General features: G+C 44.1%; 1 protein-coding gene across 1 annotated transcript in view; it reads right to left on the minus strand.

Annotated features, from left to right (window-relative positions):
• CSMD3 (CUB and Sushi multiple domains 3) overlaps positions 1–24,972 on the minus strand; it is a 2,596,150-nt gene that overhangs the window by 745,326 nt on the left and 1,825,852 nt on the right. Inside the window, exons 30-31 of the mRNA XM_086918068.1 lie at positions 12,386–12,573; positions 11,240–11,434 (exon numbers count right to left, since the gene is read on the minus strand). Coding sequence (XP_086774194.1) covers positions 11,240–11,434; positions 12,386–12,573 — 383 coding nt within the window. The remainder of the gene's footprint in view (positions 1–11,239; positions 11,435–12,385; positions 12,574–24,972) is intronic.

Consider the following 24,972-nt stretch of genomic DNA (forward strand, 5'->3'; position numbering starts at 1 on the left):
GTCAGTTCTATAATGTCCAGGGAGGTGGTGCTTCAGTTCCGTACTGAAAGGGGAGCTGATGCGTCAGTCTCCAGACACGTGGACTCGGTTCCTTACTGCTGGGCAACATTGATGACAAAATCAGTGTCCAGGAACGATGCATCGAAAATCCAGATGTGCTGCGTCGATTCCACAATGATGAAACAGGCTCTGCATCGGAGAGGTGCCTCACAGACTTCAGTGATGCGGTGCTCAAAACTCACACCGCTGCAGTTCTTTTGACATGCTATGACAGAAAGCTGGGCCCTGCGGTGAAAGTTGTGGCTGATGCATTGATTTTGAACCACGCTCTTGTGCTGGCAGCACCAATTTGTGTTGAGGTTTGTAGTGGTGCAGCTATCAAAACAGACGCTAGGAGTCAATGCGTGGATTTTCTCTTTCAGTTCACTGATTCCACTTCCAAGGGCCCAGGCACTGGATTTGGCACTACTTGGCAAGTCAGGACTCTCAGCAGAAGAGCCCAGGCACTGGTAGGTGAAGTCTTTGATGGCCCTGAGACTTCTTAAAAGGAGTCAGTACACACTAGTCCTTGGAGAATCTTGGAAGCAGGATAAAGGAATCAAAGCCCAGTCCTTTCAATCCAAGGACGGACGAAGATTTAACTATGGACTCCAAACTGAATTTTCCTACTTTCAAGCCAGAGTAAACTGGCCAAAAATGTTCTTTTTGGGATCTGCATACATTTAATGCAGACCAATAACACCTTCTAACTCATGAACGGTCAGTTCTTTGCTTAATATTATCATTTTAATATATCTACATTCTATTTTAAGAGAGTGAAGAACCCAGATATTTGTGCACAAGATCCATTAGTGCACTTTCAAGGACTCAATCTTTAGTTATATGGTTCTGTTTTCTCCGAAAACCACATGTGTAGGTTGGTACAACAATACGAAACCATGGGTTCTGATGCGTAAAATCTGGCCCAGTGATTCTTAAAGCCAGACACAGGGCTAGACACAGGGGCCCTGTGATACTTAAAGCATGGTTGTTGATATAGCGGCACATTTTAGGTGGGCCTCTCTTAGTTGCTTGTGGTGTTTCCAATTTTGGAAGCACAACAGGGGCAAATTGGCCCCAAAAAAGTGCTGAATGTGCTCTTCCGAAATTTAGCTATTGTATTATATTATCAGGCCAACATGCTTATGGACAAATTAGACTTTTAGGGGCTTTTAGATATCTGCCGAGGAGCCAGTTAATAAGGGTAGAACCATGTGTGCAACACTTTCCTGAACTTCATATAGCTGTGTAGAGTTTGTTGAGTATATTAGGGCTTGTTTTTATAAACTATCCTAATTGACAATTTAAAGCCAGCCTGCAAGGGTACCTACATTTCAACATGGAAATTATCACAATTTACAGCCCTAAATAACAAAGGTAGCATTTCCAAAAACATAAACATGGCATCTCAAATAGTGGGTATCATTCTTTAGAGCACAGCAATTTGATTTGTCAATTTTTCTCCTGTGCACGACACTACAGATCAAAATGATGGTTACCCTCCACAGACAGTGGCGGCTCTCTGAGGGAGTGCTGCGGGCGGTTAGACGAGGAGCAGTAGGGTGAGGCAGGTTGGGGATGTTAGTGGAGTCCGACATACGACGGACAGGAGTAAGGTAAGTAATTAGATAAATAAAACAATTTACCTTGCACACGCTGCATCGTCGAGTAGGCGATGCAGTGCGCGCAAGGTAAATTGTTTTATTTATTTAATTACTTACCGTACTCCTGTCCGTTGTATGCAGGGCCGGACTGGCAGTAGGGGGCACCAGGCATTTCCCTGGTGGGCCGTCATGGTGGGCGGCTTTTTTGGCCCCTGGGGGCCGTTTTTGTTACCGGGAGTCAGCAATATCGGCCCCCTGTAACAAAATCAGCCAAAACCGGCCCCATCAAACAGCTCGGCTGCACCCCCTCCCCTCCCAGAGAGGACAGCTGAGCAGTTTGCCATGGCTGGTTTATGTTCCCAGTCCGGCCCTGGTCGTATGTCGGACTCCACTACCCCCCCACCCTGTCCCTCCCCCTGCCCCACCCCACCCCACCGCACCGCAGCACTCCCTCTGCGAGACACCACTGTCTACAGATGTCAATTGTGGTCATTACTTAGTTAATCTCTATAGCTGCCAGGAGTGCTATCGCATCTTGTGGTATATATTCTATTCCCACCTTACAGTTATCGCAAGCAGGCCCCCATTAATGAATTAGATAGCTAAAAAAGAGCCCCATGTTTGCAAATTGCGGAAATTTTTAACTTGTTGTATAAGAGTTGTGGAAGGTATGGAAGTCTGCATAGATTTGGACTTGGTCCAGGCAATGTTTGTATTAAAATGAGTAGAATCAGTACTACAAACGGCCCCCCAGACCACATTAAGGTCCATGAAAACCCAACACAAACAGCCCACATAGTGACCAGGCAGTGGGGCACTGCCTGAATTGCCTTGTAGGCCAGTCCAATCCTGATCACAGTTAAACTTCTGGAAATTGTAAAGAATGCAAGGGTGATATTGAATATGGTCTAAGCCTTACTTCCATTTTCATGGAGACTCCAAATTACCTTTGGGCAATTGTATCAGGGAGTAGTATAACCCATGCCACTGCTAAGTTTGTGGTTCCTGTTCTACAGCCGGACAATATCTCCATAACGATTTCAGTGTATGCCCATTTTCTTATTTCTGTCATTCAGTTCTCTACCTCAGGAGGTGAGCATGATTTCCAGTGTTGGGATAGCTGGCTCTTAGTCAGGTACATCAATATATCAAAATCAATTACATTAATATATCAATGGATTTTTTTTTCTATTTCAACCCTTAGGTCTGAGCATATAACTCAGGTTAAATAACGTGGGATCCAAGAAGGTTGGTGAAGTCAGGCTCTGTGCCTACATTAGGACATGCTTCAGACTACCTTCAGACTGCTGAGGATTGGTCATCTGTGGTATTGCAGTGTATGGCCTCTCACACCAGCCTTTAAGGTGACTCTTTTCACATGCACAAAATATTTTGGTAATATGCCCCTAAAATCCAGAACTCCATACCAGTACATGTGAGGACAAACTCCTCCCTCTTGAGCTTCAAAAGACAGCTAAAGGATCTCCTCCTCAGCCAGCATCTCAACTAGCGGGCAGGGCCGGACTGCCTTCCGAACGTTTTGGTGTGCTGCCAAGCTGGGGGTTGATTTCACTGCGGTGGGGGCTGATTTCATTGATGGGGACCTGCGTGTGCTTCTAAATAAACAAAGCAAAACAAATGATCCCATCAACAAAATCAGCCCCCAGCTTGGCAGCACACCAAAACACCCGGTAGCCAGTCTGGCTCTGCTATCGGGACATCAATTGTCCAATGAGACAGCATCTCTGTTCCCAGTTCTCCCTGTACCTCTCCTTTGTTATTTTTTCTCCCTCTATTCAACCTTTGATTTGATTGAGCTGTTCTCCTAATATACTCGATATCTGATAAGAACATGTTATTACTGTAAAAAGTTATGACGTCCTTGGGTCTTGCCAGTGCTATATAAATCTTTATTTTGAACAAATAATAAAAAAGTGTGCCATACACTAATTTGTCCATGGCATAGCAGGAGTTTACATGACTGTATATTCATCAGCGCTGGCAAAGTGCTTGATCTAGAAGGTGATCAAAAAACACATTTTCCATTTTATTATTATAATGATCACAAATAACATGAATATATACACAGTATCAGACTTATCTATTATGTAGGCTAACCATGGAATGAATATGTATAAATATATCCTTTGCATACGTGATCTAATGGTACTTGATCCCCTAATGCTTACTTTTTTTCTTCAGCTTTCTGCCGATATTTAGGGCTACACAAACAACCAATTCAGCACACTTGAAAAATAAAGTGCACAAAATGTTATTTTCGCACTAGGAGATGCAAATTGAACTGTTTACTTCCCCTAGGCCATTGCTGAGGATCCGTGCCAGCCAACAGTCTGGCTTATGTGTCGTGCCAGTCTCAGCCCTCGTGGTTACTCTTAATTTCCTCTGCTTGACTTCATTACTCAGGTCAGAACTGGCAGCCAACTGGCACTGTGCTGAGGAGGAAGCTTCAGAGTTTCACTTCGCAGTTTCAAAACAATTTCACAAAATAAAACCTGGTGGAAACAAGCTGCAAGAATCACAGCAAAACGAAGCAACTGAGTGAAACATTCAATAACCGTGATGAAAGCTGATTTTGAGCATTGGATAGTGGTTGCCTCTCTGTGTTTCCGAGCTGTGCTCTCTGCAGCTCGGGCACTTTGGGATCAATTACCAGTTCAAATCTATGCCTCCTAGTCAGTGCAGTCGCATGAAAACAGGTGCGTAGCACCGCCTTATGAGAGGGTGCACGGTCATGATATAGCATTTAGGGGCATATTAGCAAGAACCTCATTAAAATGATCACTGTTTTAGCGGCAGGAAACCGCTCCTAAAACGGCGATAATGGGCTTGCTAATATGCATTATAGAATTCCAATAAAAGCCCAGGTTAGATGCCCTGCACATCTAACCTGGACTTCTATTGGAATTTTATAATGCATATTAGCATATTTTAAAACGGCGATAATTTTAACGAGGTTCTTGCTAATATGCCCCTTGGTTTTTATTTTTAGCCAAGGGCTCTTTTTCTCTTATTTGAGTTTACACTGTCTCCATCATTCCTGGTGTTCTTCTTTGGCACCTATATTCCTTAAAAATGAAACTGTATTTTGTACAACTGCGTTGTATGAAAGAGAGAGCCATACCGGAACTATGGGTACTGTAAAGAATGTTCTGATTGTTTCTAGTCTTTTGGCACATACTTTTGCGACATACTTCCCCTATGTAGAACAAAAAGTGGGCCGTTTAATAATGCTTACAGTATAGTGACATTTACATGTATTACACGAATACAATATATAGAAAGCTGCAACAGCGATAATTTTAATGCCGTTCTTGATAATATGCCCCCTAGTTTGTTGACGATTGCTCAAAATGCTCGGACCATTGTAGGTACGCCATTTCCAACACGGAAGACATTTTTTTAGCATCCACTTTTGTCGTTTTGAGTTGCAGTACTGTAACTGCATATCTCTGCCTGGGCAAGAGTTTCAGAGACACGGTTTGCACAGGGAATCGTAACCCAGAGTGTCTTTTAGGTAATGCATTCAAATGAAATCCATTATTCAGACATACCAGGCTACAGATAAATCATTCTAATATAGCTGCCTTGTACGGCTGCACGGTAAGGACAAAATGACAAAAACAGATTCATTATTTATCATCTTAAACTAATATCTTTAGACCGGCTTACATCAGAAGCCAATGCGTAATGCTGATACAAGCTGACTTTACATTTTAATAAAATCACTCTGCTGTTGTAACGTTTTTTCCCCACAAAAGCCTCCATTAAAACACATGTAACTAGATTCGAAGCCATTAGAATAAATGTAGAAGCCCAAGTCTCTGATGAATATCCAGCCCGACCTCTGTTCCATCTGATATTAACAAATGACTATGTGAGATGTTTTATACGATGAGGCTTTCAAGCATGGGGTTTCTGTCCTCAGCAATGTACTGGATTGCAATAGACTTCATTACAGATGGATTAGGAGCTTCAGTGTGCTAATTTCGCTCCAATATTGTCATTAACAGGAGCACTGGTTCTTCCAGAATGTCCAGTTACCGGGCCCCTAAGAGCTAATCCTAAAACATGGAGAATAACAGAGAAATATATGCTGCTGCACTTATGGGGTTATTCCTCATTTTCTGACTAGTTTCCACAAGGATGTTTTAGCTGCTGTTGAATGCTGAGCTTGAAAAAACTCATAATAAGAACCAACTCTTGTTAGGTCACATCGGTTTCAGCATAGAACATTTTTACTTCTGTATTCTTTTTTGTGGCAACCCTGCATGTAATAAAAACCTGGATGTCATGTCATATCAGATCATATATTTAGCCTACTCTGGAAAAGGGATCTAAATTATTTGTTATGTGTATTTATAAAGCGCACTTTCACCCGTGAGAGTATCCTAGCGCTGAGGGTTGTTGTCTCTGCTGGGACACAGTGAATCCATATTGGAAAGGTGAGGGTGAGCGAGTAAAAAGCTCATTTCTAGGAGCAGTACAGTTTGCACCGTGGAATGATGACTAACACACAATAGATGTAGGCTCACACGGGTCACCTATATATCATTTGTCCCTGTTTACTCTAAAGCGTGACATCATCCCTAGTCCCTACTGTTAACCGTAAATTAATAGCAGTATTACATCTGTTGGCCCCTTTAGCACTGCACATCTTCACATCTTCTTGAGAGTAGTGAAAACATGATCGCCTCTTAACATGTCTGCGCTTGACAATATCAAGATGTGGTCATTTGTGGTAGAGACATGTGCAGATTCTAGTGATCTGCAATGGGACATGGTTTCCTTATGGTATATTGTCTTTCTGAATCTGATATCCCTAGATGATAATTTTCTAAGATATGTGCAACTAAGCATAGTGCCTATTTCCTGGCACCCATGAGAATGTAGCGATACAAAAGGGAATGATGGACGGAGCGTTTGAGTCAATCAAACACTCACCCCCAGTCAACTGATCTGGGTTTAATCCATCACCATTCTTTAGCTTACTCAGCCAACCCGGTTAAGACATGGCCATATGCAAATCAGTCTGACCCTGTGCCTCACAGGAGCAGTCCAGCCCGAACTGCCAAGCCATGTCTTCCCTGGACCGGAAACAAGCATCCTGGGACCGGTTTCTGGCATTACAGCCGTCTTCAGCCGGGCTTGCTTGACTCCAGTGGCAAAGTGAGCAAGGGACTCACGTCTGAGCATACCCTGCCAACTTAGGGCGAACAAAGAAAAACCAAAGGTGGAGATGGACGGAGCGTTGACAATTCAAACACTCATGCAAACAGGCCCAGTGCGACATTATCAGATTGATTCTTTTAATCGATGCTGGTCTTCTTCAGGAGTTTTTCTACAAAATGTAGCAAAAAGTTCCCAACCCTTCAGAAGTTCTTCTCTGAAGGTTCCTTGATGTAGGAAAGGGTCCAACAGCACCAGCAATGGTTCAGAAGCTCTGGTTTGCCTCCTGGGAATCAAACTCCCAAATGAACCTGGTCAGTCCAGGAAAATCCAGGTGAAGCTGGAGTTGTCCTTTCAATGGATGTTGCAGGTGGCTTCTTCCAGCATTGTTCTACCTAATGCTGCTCAGTGACTCCAATCCATACCATATAAGACAGGCACAGTCCCTCTTGTATGGCCCCTTTAGAGTGCAGCAGGTGCAGTCATTTCGAGTGCAGTCCTCTGTGGTGCCGTCCAGCTGTCCAGGAGAGCAGTCCTTCTTCTCCAGATTTGTCAGGCAGGGATTTGAGACGCTAATGCAGGTCTCCTATATTTATTCTGAAATGGAGTTCAAGGTGTCACAATCTGCCATGACAACTTCCTGAAAAGTGTGGCATATTTTCCTAATCTAATTGAGAGGCTCCCATTCATCTGGGGATCAAAGAAGTGGGTGGTAGCCTGGACCTTATGACATCTTATCTTCTACCTTTGAAGTTCAGTTTATCTCCCCAGCTCCCTTCCTGTCTCTGGCTTCTCCAGGTAGCACATTTCCTACTACCAAATGGCGGTATTGTTTCTGCCCCAGGCTTCTTACTACCTACTCCAGGAGCAGCTTGGCTCAGGTTGTCAGAGACTGGCCAATCAGAAGACGCTGAAACAGGCTGGTTTAAGTAACTTCAGGATAGTATGTTCTAAAACAACGTTCCTGCAATAGTTATAATCCATCCCACATTGGCAAGTTGTTGGATTTATTGTAATTATTATTTTGATACTTTGAAAATATGCTGCTAGCTACTTCCAATCAAAAGATAGACTTTACTAAAGACTAATAAAGCTGTCCCATGTTAACCTATGAAGCCTGCAGCACTACAATGGGGAAAAATGACTTTGCCTGTTTTTCCCTCTACAGGTCATATAAAACATATTTTATAATGTCCCTTTTTTATATAAAAAGGCACCCTAACCTTGGGGCACCTAAGGCAGATCTTAGGGGTGATGTATATGTAATTACAAAGAGGTTTTGGACTTTGGAAGTTCTTTTAATTCCAAAGTCGAATTTGGACACAGTTTTAATTTAAAACCAGCCTGCACGGCAGGCCTGGATTTAAAATGACACCAGACACCACAGCAGTGCACTGGAGTATATAAACCTACATGCCTTACCATGTACTAGGTACTTACAAGTAGGTAGTCTTGGCCAATTATGCTTACACCAATTACCGTACACCTTTTAAGGACAGAGCTATGGCCCTGGGCCTGGTTTACAGAGATCATGACATTTTCAGAGTCAGTAACCATCAGTATCAGTCAATAAATGGTGGTGATCAGAGCAAAAAAAATGATTTTCCTACAGTATCTCTCTGAACAAACAATGACAATGTGTCCATCTAGGTTGCATCTCTTTTTCATTCACTTTGGTACACATTCCTAAACAAGTATTTTCTCTTTTGAATTTTGCATTTCTCTGGTGATGGACATCTGTCAGTGGTGCGAGTATGAATGTTTTTGTGAGGCAGGGATTTGTGAGTACCATGGGCAGCTGGAGGCAAAAATATCAGAGCAAAATACTCAGAGCAGTGCAATCCAGTGAGATATAGCAACTATGGTCCCATCTCTGCTGAAAATGCTTTGCACCTTCACTCCACCCTCCAGAGGTGAAAATGTCCCAAATACTAGAAATATTCTATAACAACTTCTTTCCAGGTGCTACTGACCTACCCAAACCTCCAGTCAGCATTTCTTACATACCTTCATCTCAGTTCAAAAAGGATAAAGACTCCTCACCACATCCTATACGGTTCACATCTAAATGTTCATTTGCACTAGTCTACTAGTTTCCTTTCTGGTAAACATTGCAGTGTCTGTCTCTTAGATTTTTCACATTCTCCCAGTCATAAATGAAAATGTCCACAGCTGGAAGACTCCCCTATTCTGTATCAGGTCCTTTGTCTTTTTAAGGCAGCAAGAAGTTATCATAACCTGGAGACGCAGCTCTATAATTCTTTACTAAGCAGATGGGAAACAGCAAGTCATCTCGTTTCTCTATTCTCTTATATATCTCTGTCCCTTTAGAAAGCAGATTTTAACCAGTGAATTAATCGTAGGTTTAAATAAATAAATACTTATTAGGCTACATTTAATTCCCACAAATTTTTACTGCACCCTGGCAGAATGTCTGCCCCTTAAATCTGATCTCTATAATAGTAATCACCTAAACCATCTGCCCACAATCGAAACCCGGAAAAACGTTGGTCCGATTAGCTTTGCGGTCGTGACCGCGGCAGTGTGATTTTCCGCCTGCCACTTTTCAGCCGGTTGAAGTCCGCCCACTTGCCTGGCGGGTGGAGCTGGACCGCTACAATTGTGGCTGATCAGGGCCAAGCACCGCCGGCACAATTTTGATGCTGGCGGTAGCCAGCCTTTCCGCTGTGGTGGAACCGCCATGGAAAGGCATGCAGAGAATGTCTTCGGGGGCCCATTGCAGGCCCTCAATGAGTTGGGGGGTGTGAGTGCACTGGAGGCATGTCCCTGTATCAGGTGACAGGCACTGTGCAGTGCCAGTCACGCAGTGCAGGGAGATGCAGGACATGCTCCTTTTAACATCACGGCAGTGCTGCTGACAGCAGCGAACGCCGCAAGGTTAATCGCCAGAATCTGACCGCCGCGGTCGGACTTCGACAGCGGAGCATTCCTGATTGGACCGGCGGTTATGCTGCCATCCTTGCTGGCGGTCTTTTCCCGCTACCATGGCATTGGGGGAGGTTTGCCGACCGCCATCCTAATAGACCCCTGAGTCTTGTCTGAATTTATCCTTCTTGCTCCTTCAACTCTGCCCAAAACCATTTTTTCTGGCTGCCATAGAATCAAAGAAATATTCCAACATATCTAGTCACACCTGCATGTACACTCGGTGGTCTGAAACACTTTTACTCTGCGATGGCCCTCACTCTGAAGTGCCACAGAACCTATTAAAAACAGGTTTAATCTGGGAGGGATCTTCAGTGATTGGAAAGCATTTGTTCCGAGAATGTTTTAGAATGGGTTAGTTAATCGCCTCTCCAGGGAGGAAACAAGGTGTGAAAAGCAGCAACTACATTTCATCCTGCGGAAGCTTAACTAGAGAGCAGGAACTAAGCCATTTAGACTGGTTAGGAATATGAAAAACGCATATGCCGTTTTATCAATTTAGCAATAAAAACCAAAGCAGTGGTTTATTTTGTTCTATTTCCTCTACATCATGACGGAGGACTAGCCATTTCTAAACAGAATTTAGCAATAATTACCTTTAGACCAAAAATATCACAGGAGACGTCTTCTGGGTCTATGTTATCTCTTTTAGGTGCACATATAAGAACCTTTTAACTCCCAGCAATGTAAAATTTAGCAGCTGTGCAAATGTTATTTATACACTTTTACTGCTGACATGCCAGAAAATAAAATCTGACATTCAATTAGCAAAAGCAGCCCTAAATTTACATGTGGCAAACATGTCTGGCCTATGTTGCTACATGGCTGATTCCATGTTAGTGTTACAGTTTATAAGCAGAGTTAGCTTCCTTTGAATTTCTACATTTAGGATTTGAGCTTTTCCTAGCTAGCAAAATGAATGCATGTTACAACTGACTTACCAACAGGTTAAATATGTCAATTTAATAGTAAAAGTGGTTTTCCACTTAGGAAAGGACACACACAGTTAGGAGCTGTTTAGCGGCCCCCATTTGCCCAGGAGTCCAGGTCCAAGCTATACAGAAGAAGTATGAAGGGAGTCCATACAAAAAGATGGATTGCCAACAGCTGATGAATGCCACAAATAATTATGTTATTTTCCAACAAAATTCTCAGAAAAATACGATCATGTCTTTTGCCCATTCCAACTTGATATTATAAGTAAGCACCCTACCAAAAGCAAGGGAAATACATAGCCTGTGTTTGCATTTGTTAACCAGTATTCGGTTTTCACAATTTGAATCATTAATTATAGGTTTGTAATCCACTACAATAAAAGTTCTGTAAAATAGTATTGTAAATTGCCCATACTTAAAAATTTCCTTCGGGACAATCATCAGTATCATAGATTTAATACAATATAGTATGGTGTTGTTGCACAGTTATAGTGTTGCACTATTTTTTCTCTTTATGCAAACACTTACCATGACAGCTGGGTAGGGCTCTGTTCCAGCCAGGTCTTCCGTCATCTCCCATAATGCACGTGAGTGTAGAATAGCCCTGCAGTACATAGCCAGCATCGCAGTAATAGGTGACTGTTGATCCCAATTTGTAATCCATACCAAGTCTGGTCCCGTTCATTATATTACCCGGATCAAAGCAGGATTCGCGAAGTTTGGCTAAAAAAACATTAATTTATGATTAATACGTAGGCATTAATCTCATCACTTTGCATTTCAGATGATACACATCAATTATGATTAAACTGAAAAGCTTTTAGGGCACACATTTTCAGCTTATGTATGTTGAAATAAACAAAATCAAGCTTCCAAGCCTTTAGTGGGAAGCCCTCCTTATGAAGCCCTTTCAAGGAAATGTAGACTGGAGATGCCAGGATTTATGGATTCAGTTGCAAGCATCTCTTCTCAGACTGATTCAACCAATAGCTAAGTAATGTTAAGGGGGCTTAAATGTTGGTTAAAAAAACATTGTGATTCTGCATTTCACATCAATTCAACAACGGTGGATATAAAGATTGTATCCCTGTTCTATGAAAGGGGGTGTTTACTAGAATGCTTTGGATAGTGATTGAAGATTGACTGCACCTCACGTTGGATTTTGTTTCAAGGGCAGCACAGGTCACACAAACTTTGATGGTATCACGCAATGTTTGAGAAGATCAACCTTTAATGAGTCTGTGAGGTTCAAAAAGGATGGCATATGACAACAAAATCTATGTGGTTTATTTCTAATATTTTTATTGTGAAGACTACTGTAAATTGTGGGATTTGATATCCATTTAAGGGAATTTCATAGCTAATTGTGCATGTAGAACGTAAAACGCCACACCTATTTAACCACATGGCTGCTGCGGGGATTTTTGCCCTGTGCTGGAAAATGACTGATGCCATATATTCATGACGAGCTCAGCTCGTCATCAGCACACGACACCCGTGGGTGATGACGAGCTGAGCTCGTCATCAGCAGCGAAAGGGTTAAAATCAATGCATAGATGTAAATGAAACTGAAAAGCAGGGGCATTCAACAGTTGTATGCCTAAATTAGAATAATAAACTATTACATTAGGGGAGGATGAGAGGATCTGCCATTAAATATATTTATGAATTTACCTTTATATTCCAGGTGAAAACCAATGAAGCTCACAGATCCATCACTTCGAAAAGCAAGGTGCATTGAATTAGAGCTGCTTTCTATCCTCTCTGGTAATTTGCTATCTTGAAAACTTCCAATCAGGACACTGTTACTGTCTGAACCATCATAGATGTAGAGAAAGTCATAGTTTGGTTCAATACTAAAGCTGTAAAGAAACAATGAGAAAGCATTGCATTAGCAATAACTACATTGTGGTTCAAAACATACACACAAGTGCACATACCCAGACCTATACACATTTGATTCCATATTAAAGAGGAAGAAAATATTGGAGTGTGCAGATATCTAGTTATATATTATTTCTCTCTACAGGGCTTTGGGCAGAATGTCAAAGTCAAACATAGTAATACTGTTAGTGTTTAATATCATCTTGAAAGTCAGCTAAGCACAGCTTGACTGAAGCCAGAATCAATAATTGTGAGACACTGGGTTGTTGGTTGAGGAGGGTGCAAGCCCTTCTCAAACAAAAGCCACAGTCCCTGGTAGGGTGAACAACAAAGTTCACTGAATCAACCTGTGCTTAACACGTTGGTAGCTTGGAACAAAAGCAGTCAGGCTGAATTTAGAGGCAATGTGTCAAGTCTTTATGCAGCATTCAAACTGTCTTAAAGTGATATTCAACACCGGAAAAATCAAATCCAACACCAATCTTGGGAAATAGAGACAATTCTAATAAATTATTTGATACCAAAATGACAAACATCTAAGCAGTAGAACCGGATATATGCAGTTTTGAAGATTTAGGTAAGAGTAATTCTTTAAAGCGCAAAGTGCCAACTGTGGTTATCTGCTTGCGCCGGACCAGGACAAAGTCACAAGTTCAGGCGGACTTCAATTGAGCTTGGGCCGGATACTGGGACCAGGTTATGCCCACTGAGAATTGTACTTCATTTCCTTGATGCAAGTTACTGTGTCGCACAGTGGAGGTTCCACAGAGCAATGCAGGGTCCAGCATCAAGTTTTCTCTGTTCCGATGAGGAGCTGCAAAGACTGAGATGGGAGATCTTCATCGAGTTACATTCCACTGCATCAGTTCTGACGAGGAGTTCCAAGGGGTTTGATGTGAGTTCTGTTGAACAGCAGGTCCAATGGGGAACTGTGAAGACTGTATCAGGTGTTGGGTTGTGTTAATTCTGATGGGGACCACAGCTGGGCTAGTTGGGTACCTTTATACTTACAGCCAAGGGTCCAGGACTGGAGAGGCAATAAGTCTGTGGGGGGGGGGGGGGGTTATACTCCCAGCAGGCAGAGTACAGGTACTGGTTTGAAGATAGTTAGAGACTTTTGTGTCCTTAAGGCACTGATCAGGAGGCCAGCCAACTAGCCTTTGCAGTCACTCTAGTGGTCCTGGGTTCAAGGTACAGGCCCAGTTCTTTTAAATCAGGCAGCAGGGCAGCACAGCAGCAGGACAGCAGAGCTGTTTTTCTCCTGAGTCTTCCAAAGGTCCAGAAGTGATCTGAAGAATGGATATTAGGGTCCAGTATGTATACCTTGTACCCACTTTTTAGTGGGAGAAGCTTCTTGAGTTTCCCCCCAAGGAGGTTTCTGGGATTACCTGCCTCCATACCTTGGTCCCAGTCTGTCTGGGGGGATAATAGGCTAGTGTGAATTTTTATGTGTGTGAGCTGAGACATTGCCTTTCAAGTGAAAGTGTGGTATGGGAAATCTCTACCCCCTAAAGGGGCAGAGATGGCCCATCCTGCCAACCCCCAGGTCCTCTATTTTGATGCTGTCTAGGAGGTACGCACAAAGGTCAACTGCCAGGTCACATAATCCAGGAACAGGCTGCAGGCTCTTAATGGTTAGGACATGAAAATGTCAACTTTATAAAAACTGCATTTTCAGCATGTGACCTATAATCTAACTGTATCATTAAATAGGGTTTTAATTATAATTCTTAAGACACCAGGCATGGCATTCCCCCCCCCCTGCTCCCCAACAAAAATGATCACTTATTAAAGGTAGTAGGGAACCCAATGTTATCCTAAGAGAAAGGTAGATACTGCAATAGTGAACAACTGATTTTGGAGTTTTTCAGTATCAGTACACGAAAAACTTACAACATCAAACTTTTTAATTACAAGGCATCCTGCCCTATGGCCTACCTTAGGGGGACATGTATGTATAAAAAACAGAGTTTTAGGTTTGGCAAAGGGGTTATATTGGCAAGCCAAATTATCAGTTTAAAACTGCATGCAGGCTGCAATGGCAGGCCTGAAACATGTTTACACTAAATAGGTGGGTGGCACAATAAGTGCCACAGGCCCACATGAAGCATTTAATATACCAGCCTTGAGTATATGGTATACCATTTTACTGGGGACTTATAAGTAAATTAATTGTCTATTTGGGTTTAAGATAACTCCACCACGTTTAAAGTAGAGAACAGGTTAGCAGTGGTAAGGTGCATCGAGTCCTAAAGCCAATGAAAGTGAGTTCAGAAAACAGGAGGGTTGAAGACAAAAGGTTTGGGAGTGACCATGCAGAGAGGATCAAGTCCAGCAATAATCATACCTGGTTAACTATATAATTTGATTGTGGTCTACTCCAATAGCTGTTTTGAGACGAAGCACATAGATTGATTGTCTCAGATAGGTATTGAAAGTCCAGTAATTTCAAAGCAAATATTGCAGTCTTGACCATATTTTCACAGTGGTTATGAGAATCCGCAGAGCCTTTCTTCAAATATTCCACTGAAAAAAAGCATTTTGTCTCATAGATTTGTACAATGTTTCCCCATCTCACAGAATTGTTGTTTGGTCTAACGAACATTAACTTTGTACTTCTGGAAATGTCTTTGTGATGTTCTAGAGTATTTGCCAGCAACAGAATGTGCTTCTTGAAACCAGGGGGAAGAAAAAGGATCTTCTATGTTGTCTTAAGAATTTTATGCAGAATGCAGTACATGACATTAACACAGTGTCTTGATTCATGATGATCTCTGTTTTCATTTGGATGAAGAAGTGAGATGTATTGGTTGTTTCACCAGCTGCCTGCTGTAACACTAATAATGCCAGTTATCTGTTGCACAGATGGATAGAGGCACAGCCTGCAACACTGGTGCAGATGTCCTTTACTGGAAAATTTATAGCGAAAAGCTTCATTTATATTTGAATAAATCATTTTTTATATATAAAATGAAAACAATTAAATGATCAAAATAACACTGAAATATGGGAAATCTAATTTAGGCATGGAGATCTATTAACAACACAGAACAGATTCACAAAAAGGAACAGGAATTCCAAATCCAGCAAAAGTGAATAGGGTGCAAATGACTCGGATCCAGGCATATGCTCAAGTCATTTGGAAATGGAGTTAGACCAGATGCAGATTTGTTGGTTCATCACGGTCATGCTTTAAAAATGATAAGGGCTTTGTTGAAGGTCTGAGTATTATTTACAGCTCCTGGTCAAAAGTTTTAATGTCTGTGCTTAAAACGTTTCTAGAGATTAGAATTCTTTGGAAGGTGTGGTTGAAACTTTGGGAAGATCTATAATCTATTGGATAACCGTGGTGTGCTGTCCTGTGGAAGCCCTGCATGGTCAACCCTTCTAAGCAGAACAAGCCAAAATAATATAGACTTCAAAGGTTGCCTCCTTTTTTGGTAAGCTTGATATCTTGCTATAGTCTTCCAGGGATATTAAATATTCTAAGTCTCAACTTTAATGAAACTTATGTAATAACTTCTTCCCCAGTGTTGAAAGCATATCTAAACTTTAAGCAAAGTATTATTGAACAAAATGCCACAGATCAATGGATTAAAAGGTCTTCACACTGCGTATTTAGCCTATCTGGTTCCATGCCAAGGACTTAACAGTTACATCCTCAGATGTGGTGCTAGTGTGCCAAGGACGGAAACGTGTTGTTCTGATCACACCGCCCAGAAATCTCTCTGCTGTAAACAGCAGAGGGAATTCCTTTACTTTTTTTAGCATCAGGATGTGGGGAAGAGCTTCCCAAACCTCCTGAGGCATTTTATTTCTTTTCAATGTAATGCCGATCGTGCGAATGGAGCGCTGTCATCATTACATTGAAAGTGAAACTTAATTGAGCTGATTAGCTCGTTTCAGTTTCACTGCTTTGTGCTCATGGGGCTATCACACTGGAGCGGTATCATTGGAAAGGGGAAAATTACCCCTTTCCAATGGTACTCTTCTCTAGTGGGTTCCTGCTTGGGGATTGCCACTGGGATGCAGATGGGGCAATACCCTGATCTGCTCCCCCAACAGAAAGCACACTAGGCACCAGGGATTCTTTTTATTTGTATACATAGGGATAGGGTGTGCCTAAAAAGGGCATTCCAATGCCCCCAACCTCCCAAAAACAAAGTGGGAAGTTGTTCTATTCCCTGGGGGCAGATATGGGCAATAGCCCCTGAACTGCAGGGTGCAGAAAACCCACAAGGAACCATGGATTACATATTTATGTAGATTTAGGGTGGGGGGCTAAAATAATAGCCACAGTTTTCTGCACCTGCTCTGGGAGGCAGATGGGGTATATAGCCCCCAATCTGTCCATCTCCCCCGGGCCAGAAAGCTCAGTACGATCCAGGGATTTTTTAAAATATAAATGTATGGGTGGGAACTGCCCTGAATAGACATTGTATTGCTCCTACCCCAACTACAAATTGGCACAGTATTTCTGCCTCCATGTGGGAAGATGGGGCAATTGCCCCTCATCTGTCACCTCAGGGGGGCAGAAAGCACAATAGAAACCAGGGGTTCCACTTTTATGTACATTTTGATTAGGAGAAGCCCAGAAATACCATGCCAATGCCCCCACCCCTCAAGAATTAGCCACAGTCTTTCTGCCCCCCTTGGGGGGCTGAAACCTACTAGGAACCGGGGATTGTTTTTAAATGACAAGTTTGGGGTTAGGGCTGCCCTGAATGGATATTGTAATGCCCCCACCCCACCCAAGAATGGCCACAGTCTTTCTGCCCCCACTAGGGGGCAGTTGGGGGCAATAGCCCCAAATCTGCTTGGGGGGGGGGCAAAAGCTCACTAGGCCCCGGAAATTACTTTTTAATGAAAATGTAGGGGTGGAGGCTGCACTGCATGGGCATTCCAATGGTCCCACCCTCCCAAAAAAATAGCCATATTTTTACTGGCCCCTAAGGGAAGCAGAAAGCCCACTAAGATTCAGGGAGAATTTTCTTTAGCCAGAATGGGGTTGGGGGCTGCCCAGAATCGGCATGCCAATGCCTGCAACTTAATCAAAAACAAATGGACAGCATTTCTGGTCCCCGTTGGGGCATATGGGGGCATTAGCCCCTGATCCCCCAAAGGCAGAAAGCCCACTAGGAAGTCAGGGACTATTTTGTTTAAGTAGTTCATGGGGCTGCCCGGAATTAGGACCCCAATGTCCCCACCCCCTTACAAAATGCCACAGTTTCTTTCCCCGGAGGGGCTAGAAATCCCACTGGGCACCAGAGATATGTTTATCAGCATGTCAGGGAGCGGCCTCCTAGGCAAGGATCGCTCCCTTTTTTTTGTGCACACATTGTGGCAATTTCTTCTCCCTTTGGAGGTGGAACAGCGATATTTTTTGGCTCATCTACTCCAAACGGGGGTGTGGTGGGGGGGCAGAAAACCACTAGACACTAGCAAAGGTTTCTGAGTGTGTGAACTGGAGTTCGGCCGATGGTCTGTGTATACTGACGTTTGGCCGGTTTTTATGTGAACCTGCATTTTGCTGGTGGTGCGTGTGAAGGATTGTGCTTAGCTGGCAGTGTGTGTGGACTGGCGCTTGGCTGTCAGTGTGTGTGGACTGTCAATTGTCTGGTGGTGTGCGTGGACTGTTTCTTCGCTGGCAATGTGCTTGGATGGCACTTGACTGGCGGTGTGCATGGATGGTGCTTTGCTGTTGGTTAGCATGGATGGTGCTTGGGTGGTGGTACGGCTTGTGCAGATCCTCTAGCATTTTCTTACCCAGATCCCCTGCACACCTCAAATGTCTAGAAAAAAATCACACTTTCCTTACATCGCTTGAGGAAAAATTGTGGGATCACCGTGCTGGCCCAAATTTCCCATCATCCAGCGTTCCCCTCAGTCTCCTGATAAAAAAGCATATCTCACTTGTGTGGGTGTACAAAGCAAAGAACCTAAAAAAATATAAAATAAAAAACTGAGAGGGAACCAAAGTTGGTAAAAAAAGAGCATGTTTTTTTCCATACGTTTTTAGGCTGACTCTGCTTTATGCACTCACACAAGGGAGATGTCATTTTCATTGGGAGACTGACGGGAACACTGGGTGATGGGAAATTTGTGTCAATGTAGTGATCTCTCAATCTTCCCACACGCAAATATTAGGAAAATGTTACATTTAGCTACATTTTAAGTTTGTGGGTAAGAAAACATTGGGAGATCCATGCAAGCCACAGATCCCTGGACTCTTCTGGGTGTCTAGTTTTCAGAAATTTTTGGGTCTGGTAAGTTTCCTTAAATAGCCGCGACCAAAACGCCAGAGTCCCCTCGCTATCACAACAAAACCTATTGTTGTAAGGGAGGCAACCTGTGCTGACACATGGACTTTTCTTAATCCTTGTTAGCTTTTTCTCTACATGAAAGCAAAGATTGGGGGGCATAAAAAAGGAATAAAAAATGTGATCTTAAATGCAATGATGTGTGGTGTGGAGCCTAGGGGAACTTGGGACATGATAGAGAGGCATGGCTAAAACTCTTGTAATTCTTTTGTTGGCCTCTCCTCTACAGGTAACTGCATATAAAAATGTGGGTCCATCTACACATTTTCCTTGTATTTAAACACATTTTTATTTGACTTCTATACAGGTGTGCAGTGACAGGTTGGTGTTTGGGGTGTAACATTTCCAAATAAATCCATTCTTGGCTTGGTAGTTGCATCTAGGGGGAAAGGCTGAATCAGGTCTGCTATGTCTATGTCTTTTTTTCTGCCATGAACGAAAGACAAAAGAGTGACCATTGATCTGACAGTAATGCACATCTGGTGACTGAATTTCAAAATGTGAAAACATATAATCTGGGATCGATATCGGCTTCCAGGAATGTTCAAAATATGATCCTAGGCAAACATTTTATTTCACAGAGCCTCCTTTTCTTCATTATCACATTTTCATAGCACTTTTAAATACTTTAGTTCAGGGTGTTCGCTGTACAAGAACCTCTTATTTTTAATTAAATGTTTAGTGATGATGGATGATTTATAAGAACCTAGCCCGGGTTTAGAGTTTACATGTCTACTGACTTGTCTCTTATTTTGCTAATAGCTTTTTCTTACCAGGCGGCAAGCCAACATTCTTTCTGAGTTCATATTTGAAAACATATCACTTTTAGTAAAATGTCCATCTGTGCAGTGATATAATCTGATGTGCTGAGGTGAAACACCTCATCAACTTAAAGGAATACACTTTTTTGAGTTTTGTAGAGACTATCATATTTTTACACTATGCTTATTGGAAGTGTACCAAAGCTTTTAATGGCTTGGTTTGTGCATGAACTCAAAGTCATATCAGGCCCTGGCTCAGATTGCTATATTCATTTGCTGGTGTGCCAACCTCTATTTTCAACGGAGGCTTAGTACCTGGGCATATGAGTCACTTGCTGAAATGATTTGCAAAATGTGAGGATGTAAACTATTGCACTTATTACATGATCCAATTTGACAACCACACCATCTAGGCTTCTAATAGCAGAGCCCAAGAAAAACCCATGCTTTGAAAATACATGTAAAATAACTGATCCCAGTGCAGGGAATCCAGGCTGTTGTGTAGCACATGACTGTTTTCATAATTCCCAGGGAGAACTATCAGCCCTAGGTGGGATGGGAAGGAGTGCAGCTTCAGGTGGGTGTTTGCGGTGCAACATGCTTCCAAAAGTATTCTCAGCCTGATAGTTGGTTCTTTGGGCCCTGATCAGATCTGCTATGTATGTGTTGATTTTCTCGTCATTCTCATTTCACTAAGAGCTTTACTAAGAGTCCTTCCTGAACTTTAGCCATCCCACCCCTTCACCCTGAATCACACTGCTTTTATAGTTAGATAATTTGAGCTTCACCTTTCAATCCCCCCCAGAATCTCTCTGACTAAGCTACACCCCTGCTTCCATAATATAGATTACTGACATGCATGTCTGAAAAATGTGAAAAGTTTGCAATTCATTATAACTGGCTGCAGTATGTTTCGCAGTATGTTCATTTGTGGAAAGGAGATTGTTAATAGGATGGAACCTATGATATACAGGATACACAAGGATCCTGAGAAAAATGCATATTAATCCGCTGATCCACCTCCCAATGATTGAAACCTGTGATCATTATGTTACTGTTAGAAATGGGGGTCTCTAGTTTGCAGTGGTATATACACCCTGTCCGAGTAGGGACCCTTCCTTCTAGTCAGGATGAGTAAAGTACACACCTTAGTTTGCCTGTGCGCACCCTCTGGTAGCTTGGCACAGAGCAGTCAGGCTAAACCACAAAGGCAATTTGTGAAGCCATTGCATATAACACACAGTAACACAGCGAAAACAACACCGATAGACACCTCACCAGTTTAGAAAAAGAAAGGATGTTATCTAAACCAAACAAGACCAAAACTATAAAAATCCAACATACAGATTTTAAAATATGACTTTTAAAAGGTAAAACTGTTCTGTCTATAGGAAACAATGGATGCCTCGCTTTTTTGAGCAAAGCACCTTAGGTGTATCAAAACTATAGAATGAAAACAGGAGCAGGGAAGATGATGCATTGGTTCTTTACTCATGGGAAGGTGATGGGTCGGTTCCTTGCTTCAAGGGAGGTGATGTGTTGGTTCCTTACTGCCACACAGGGAAGGTGATGCATCGGTTGCTTATCAAAGAGGAGGTGAAGCAATGGTTTCTTACTGAAAAGCCCAACGTCATTGTAGATTTGGCGCACAGGTGTGATGCATTTGCACTGGAGGTAATGCGTGGCTTTGCAAGGTTTTGTGTTGTTCGGTGTCAGTGCTGGGAGCTAAAGGCAAGATTTTGTAGGGCTTTGCATTGTCTGGAGTCAGTTCAGAGGTGCTCTGGGCTGTGCGTGGGACTCAGCGAGGCTTCGTGTCCGCCAGTGTCGGTTCCAAGAGGCTTTGTAATTCTTTTTGCGCTGTTTCTTACAGTGATCAGCTGCACAACCCACTGCTGATGCCCTCTGACTGGAGGGATGCACCTCAGGCAAGAGCTGCAGGTGATTTTTGTGTCCATGAGACTTCTTAACAGCAGGCAAGCCCATGGAGAAACTTCACTAGCAGGATGCACAGCAAGGTCCACTCCTATGTCATCTCCAAAGCAAAGGCAGCACTGAAAACCCAGCAAAGCAACACTCAGCAAAGAGGGGGGTACTCCTCCTCACTGCTCTTCTCCTTGGCAGAGGTCCCTCCTTGTCCAGAAGTGTTCTACAGTTGTGGGGTCTTAGATCTAATATGTATACCTCTTTTTCCCTTTGAAGTCTGTCTCAGAAGGTTTTTCTTGCTCGGTAAAACCAGTTCTGTCCTGCCTGGTCCAGCCACACTACATGGGGTGAAGACAGCATTGTCCAAGGCAGCCACAGCCTATTCAGGTGGTGCAACAATTCTTCCCATCACTCTATCCCACCCAGGATGACTCATCAGCTTGTGCAGGGCATACCTAAGGTCCCTTTGTGTGTGTTTGAGGAGTGAATGCACAAACAGCCCCTGTCAGTCTAAAACCAGACATCAATTCCAGAAGCAGGCAGAGACACACAGAATGGTAAAGCAAGAAAATGCCCAGATTCTAAAAGTGCCATTTTTTAACACAATTTAAAAACCATGTTCACTTCTTTTTTAATTCTGAGTTCAGGGAACAAAAACTCCAAATCTAGCTGTTCCCTTGTAAGATGTTAAAAGATAGCTCCAATTATAACCTATGGGATATCTAGTCTTTGCAATAGTGAAAAACGAAACTGGAAGTATTTTACTATCAGGACATGTAAAATACACCAGTACATTTCCTACCTTTCATATACACTTCACCCTGCCAGTGAGATTACCTTTGGCCTTCCTTAGGGGTGACTTACATGTAAGAAAAGGGAAGGTTAGGGCCAGGCAAGTGGGCGCACTTGCCAAGTCAACATGGCAGTTTAAAACTGTTTGTGCAGACACTGTAGTGGCAGGTCTGAGACACCTTGTAAAGGTTATTTGTGAGGGTGGCACAATCAGTGCCGCAGGCCCACTAGTAGCATTTGAATTACAGGCCCTGGGCACACACAGTGCACTTTACTAGGGGCTGACCAGTAAATCAAATTTGCCAATTATGGATAACCAAACAAAGTCACAATGTGTCAGACAACATATGCACTTTAGCACTGATCAGCAGTAGTAAAGTGCCCAGAGTCCTAAAGCCAACAAAATCAGGTCATAAAAAATAGGAGGAAGGAAGCTACAAGTTTGGGGATAAACCTGTAAAAAGGGCCAGATCTCCTTACACCCACATTTCTGTAAAAGGTGCATTTATATTAAGCCTGGGCGTAGTTCGCGTAGCCGCACTCCGCGAGCTACGCGAAGATGCACTTGCACTCCCCGAACTACGCATAGCTCCGCGAGCATGCGTAGTAGCTTGCTTGACCGGTTCGCGAGCCATTTTTCGTCTTCGGGAGCGCTGTGGAACTCTGGAACCTGCTCGACACCACATCTCCAGACGTCGCCTTCCTCACGGAAACATGGATGAACGCCAACTCAGCGCCCGACATCGCCGTCGCCATCCCGGACGGATACAAGATCACCCGGAGAGACCGCGTCAACGAGACAGGAGGAGGCATTGCCATCGTCCACAAGAACACCATCCGCATCACGACCAACTCAGACGACACCCTCACAGCTGCTTAACATCTTCACTTCCAGATACACACCGACCCCAAGACCACACTCAGAGGCACCCTCATCTACAGACCCCCAGGACCTCGCACACAATTCAGTGAAGACATCGCAGACTTCATCAGCCTGCACGCCCTCGCCTCCGCTGACTACATCCTCCTAGGGGACCTCAACTTCCACCTGGAGAACAACAACGACAACACCACCACCACCCTGCTGGACAACCTCGCCAACCTCGGACTCATGCAACTGGTGAACACCCCCACCCACTACGCCGGACACACGCTTGACCCAGTCTTCTCCTCCAGCAAGTACATCTCCTTCAGCCACTCCACCGGACTCCACTGGACAGACCACAGCTGCGTCCACTTCAGCTTCAGAAAGACCACGACTCACCACCACCCGCAACAGGTTCCCCGCAGGAACTGGAACAAGATCACCACCGACCAGCTCACCACTTCACTGAGCCGGAACCCTCCCGCCAGCTCAACGGACCCCAACCAAGCAGCCAACAACCTCACACAGTGGATCACCAATTGTGCTCGCCCAACCAGCCTCGACCACTCGCAGTCCGGCTTCCGCGCCAACCACAGCACCGAGACCGCCCTCATCGCAGCCACTGACGACATCCGAGCCCTGCTCGACAACTGGGAAACAGCGGCCCTCATCCTCCTGGACCACTCCGCAGCATTCGATACGGTCTGCCACCGCACCCTAGTGCAGTGCCTCAGGAACATCGAAATCCAAGAGAAGGCACTGGAGTGGATCATCTCGTTCCTCACCGGAAGAACTCAGAGAGTCCGCCTCCCCCGTACAGATCCAAGGCCACCGAAGTCATATGCGGCGTACCTCAAGGATCATCACTCAGCCCCACCCTCTTCAACTTCTACATGAGCCCCCTCGCAGCCATCGTACGCCAACACAACCTCAACATCATCTCCTACGCCGACGACACCCAGCTGATCCTCTCCCTCACCAACGACCCAGGAACCGCCAGAACCAACCTACACGAAGGGATGAAAGACGTAGTCGAGTGGATGAGGAACAGCCGCCTGAAACTGAACTCAGACAAGACGGAAGTCCTCATCCTTGGATCATCACCCTCCGCCTGGGACGACTCCTGGTGGCCCCCTGCCCTGGGCAGCGCACCCAAACCAACGGACCACGCACGCAACCTGGGCTTCATCCTGGACTCCTCCCTCTCGATGACCAGACAAGTCAACGCCGTCTCATCATCATGCTTCAACATCCTACGCATGCTCCGAAAGATCTTCCGATGGCTCGCCACCGAAACCAGGAAGACGGTCACACAGGCACTCGTCACCAGCCGACTGGACTACGGAAACACCCTCTATACCGGAACCACGGCCAAACTCCAGAAAAGACTCTAACACATCCAGAACGCCTCCGCACGACTCATCTTGGACATCCCCCGACACAGCCACATCTCCGGACACCTGAGAGACCTTCACTGGCTCCCCGTCAGCAAGAGAATCACGTTCCAACTCCTCACCCACGCACACAAGGCCCTCCACAACCTGGGCCCCAGGTACCTCAACAACTGCCTGACCTTCTACACTCCCACCCGCCAGCTACGATCGACCAGCCACGCCCTCGCCGCCGTGCCACGCATCCCAAGATCCACCATGGGAGGAAGATCCTTCTCCTACCTGGCAGCCAAGACTTGGAACTCCCTCCCCATCCACCTCCGCC

Source organism: Lissotriton vulgaris, chromosome 4_1, assembly GCF_964263255.1.
Source record: "Lissotriton vulgaris chromosome 4_1, aLisVul1.2, whole genome shotgun sequence".
Classification (NCBI taxonomy): Eukaryota; Metazoa; Chordata; class Amphibia; order Caudata; family Salamandridae; genus Lissotriton; species Lissotriton vulgaris.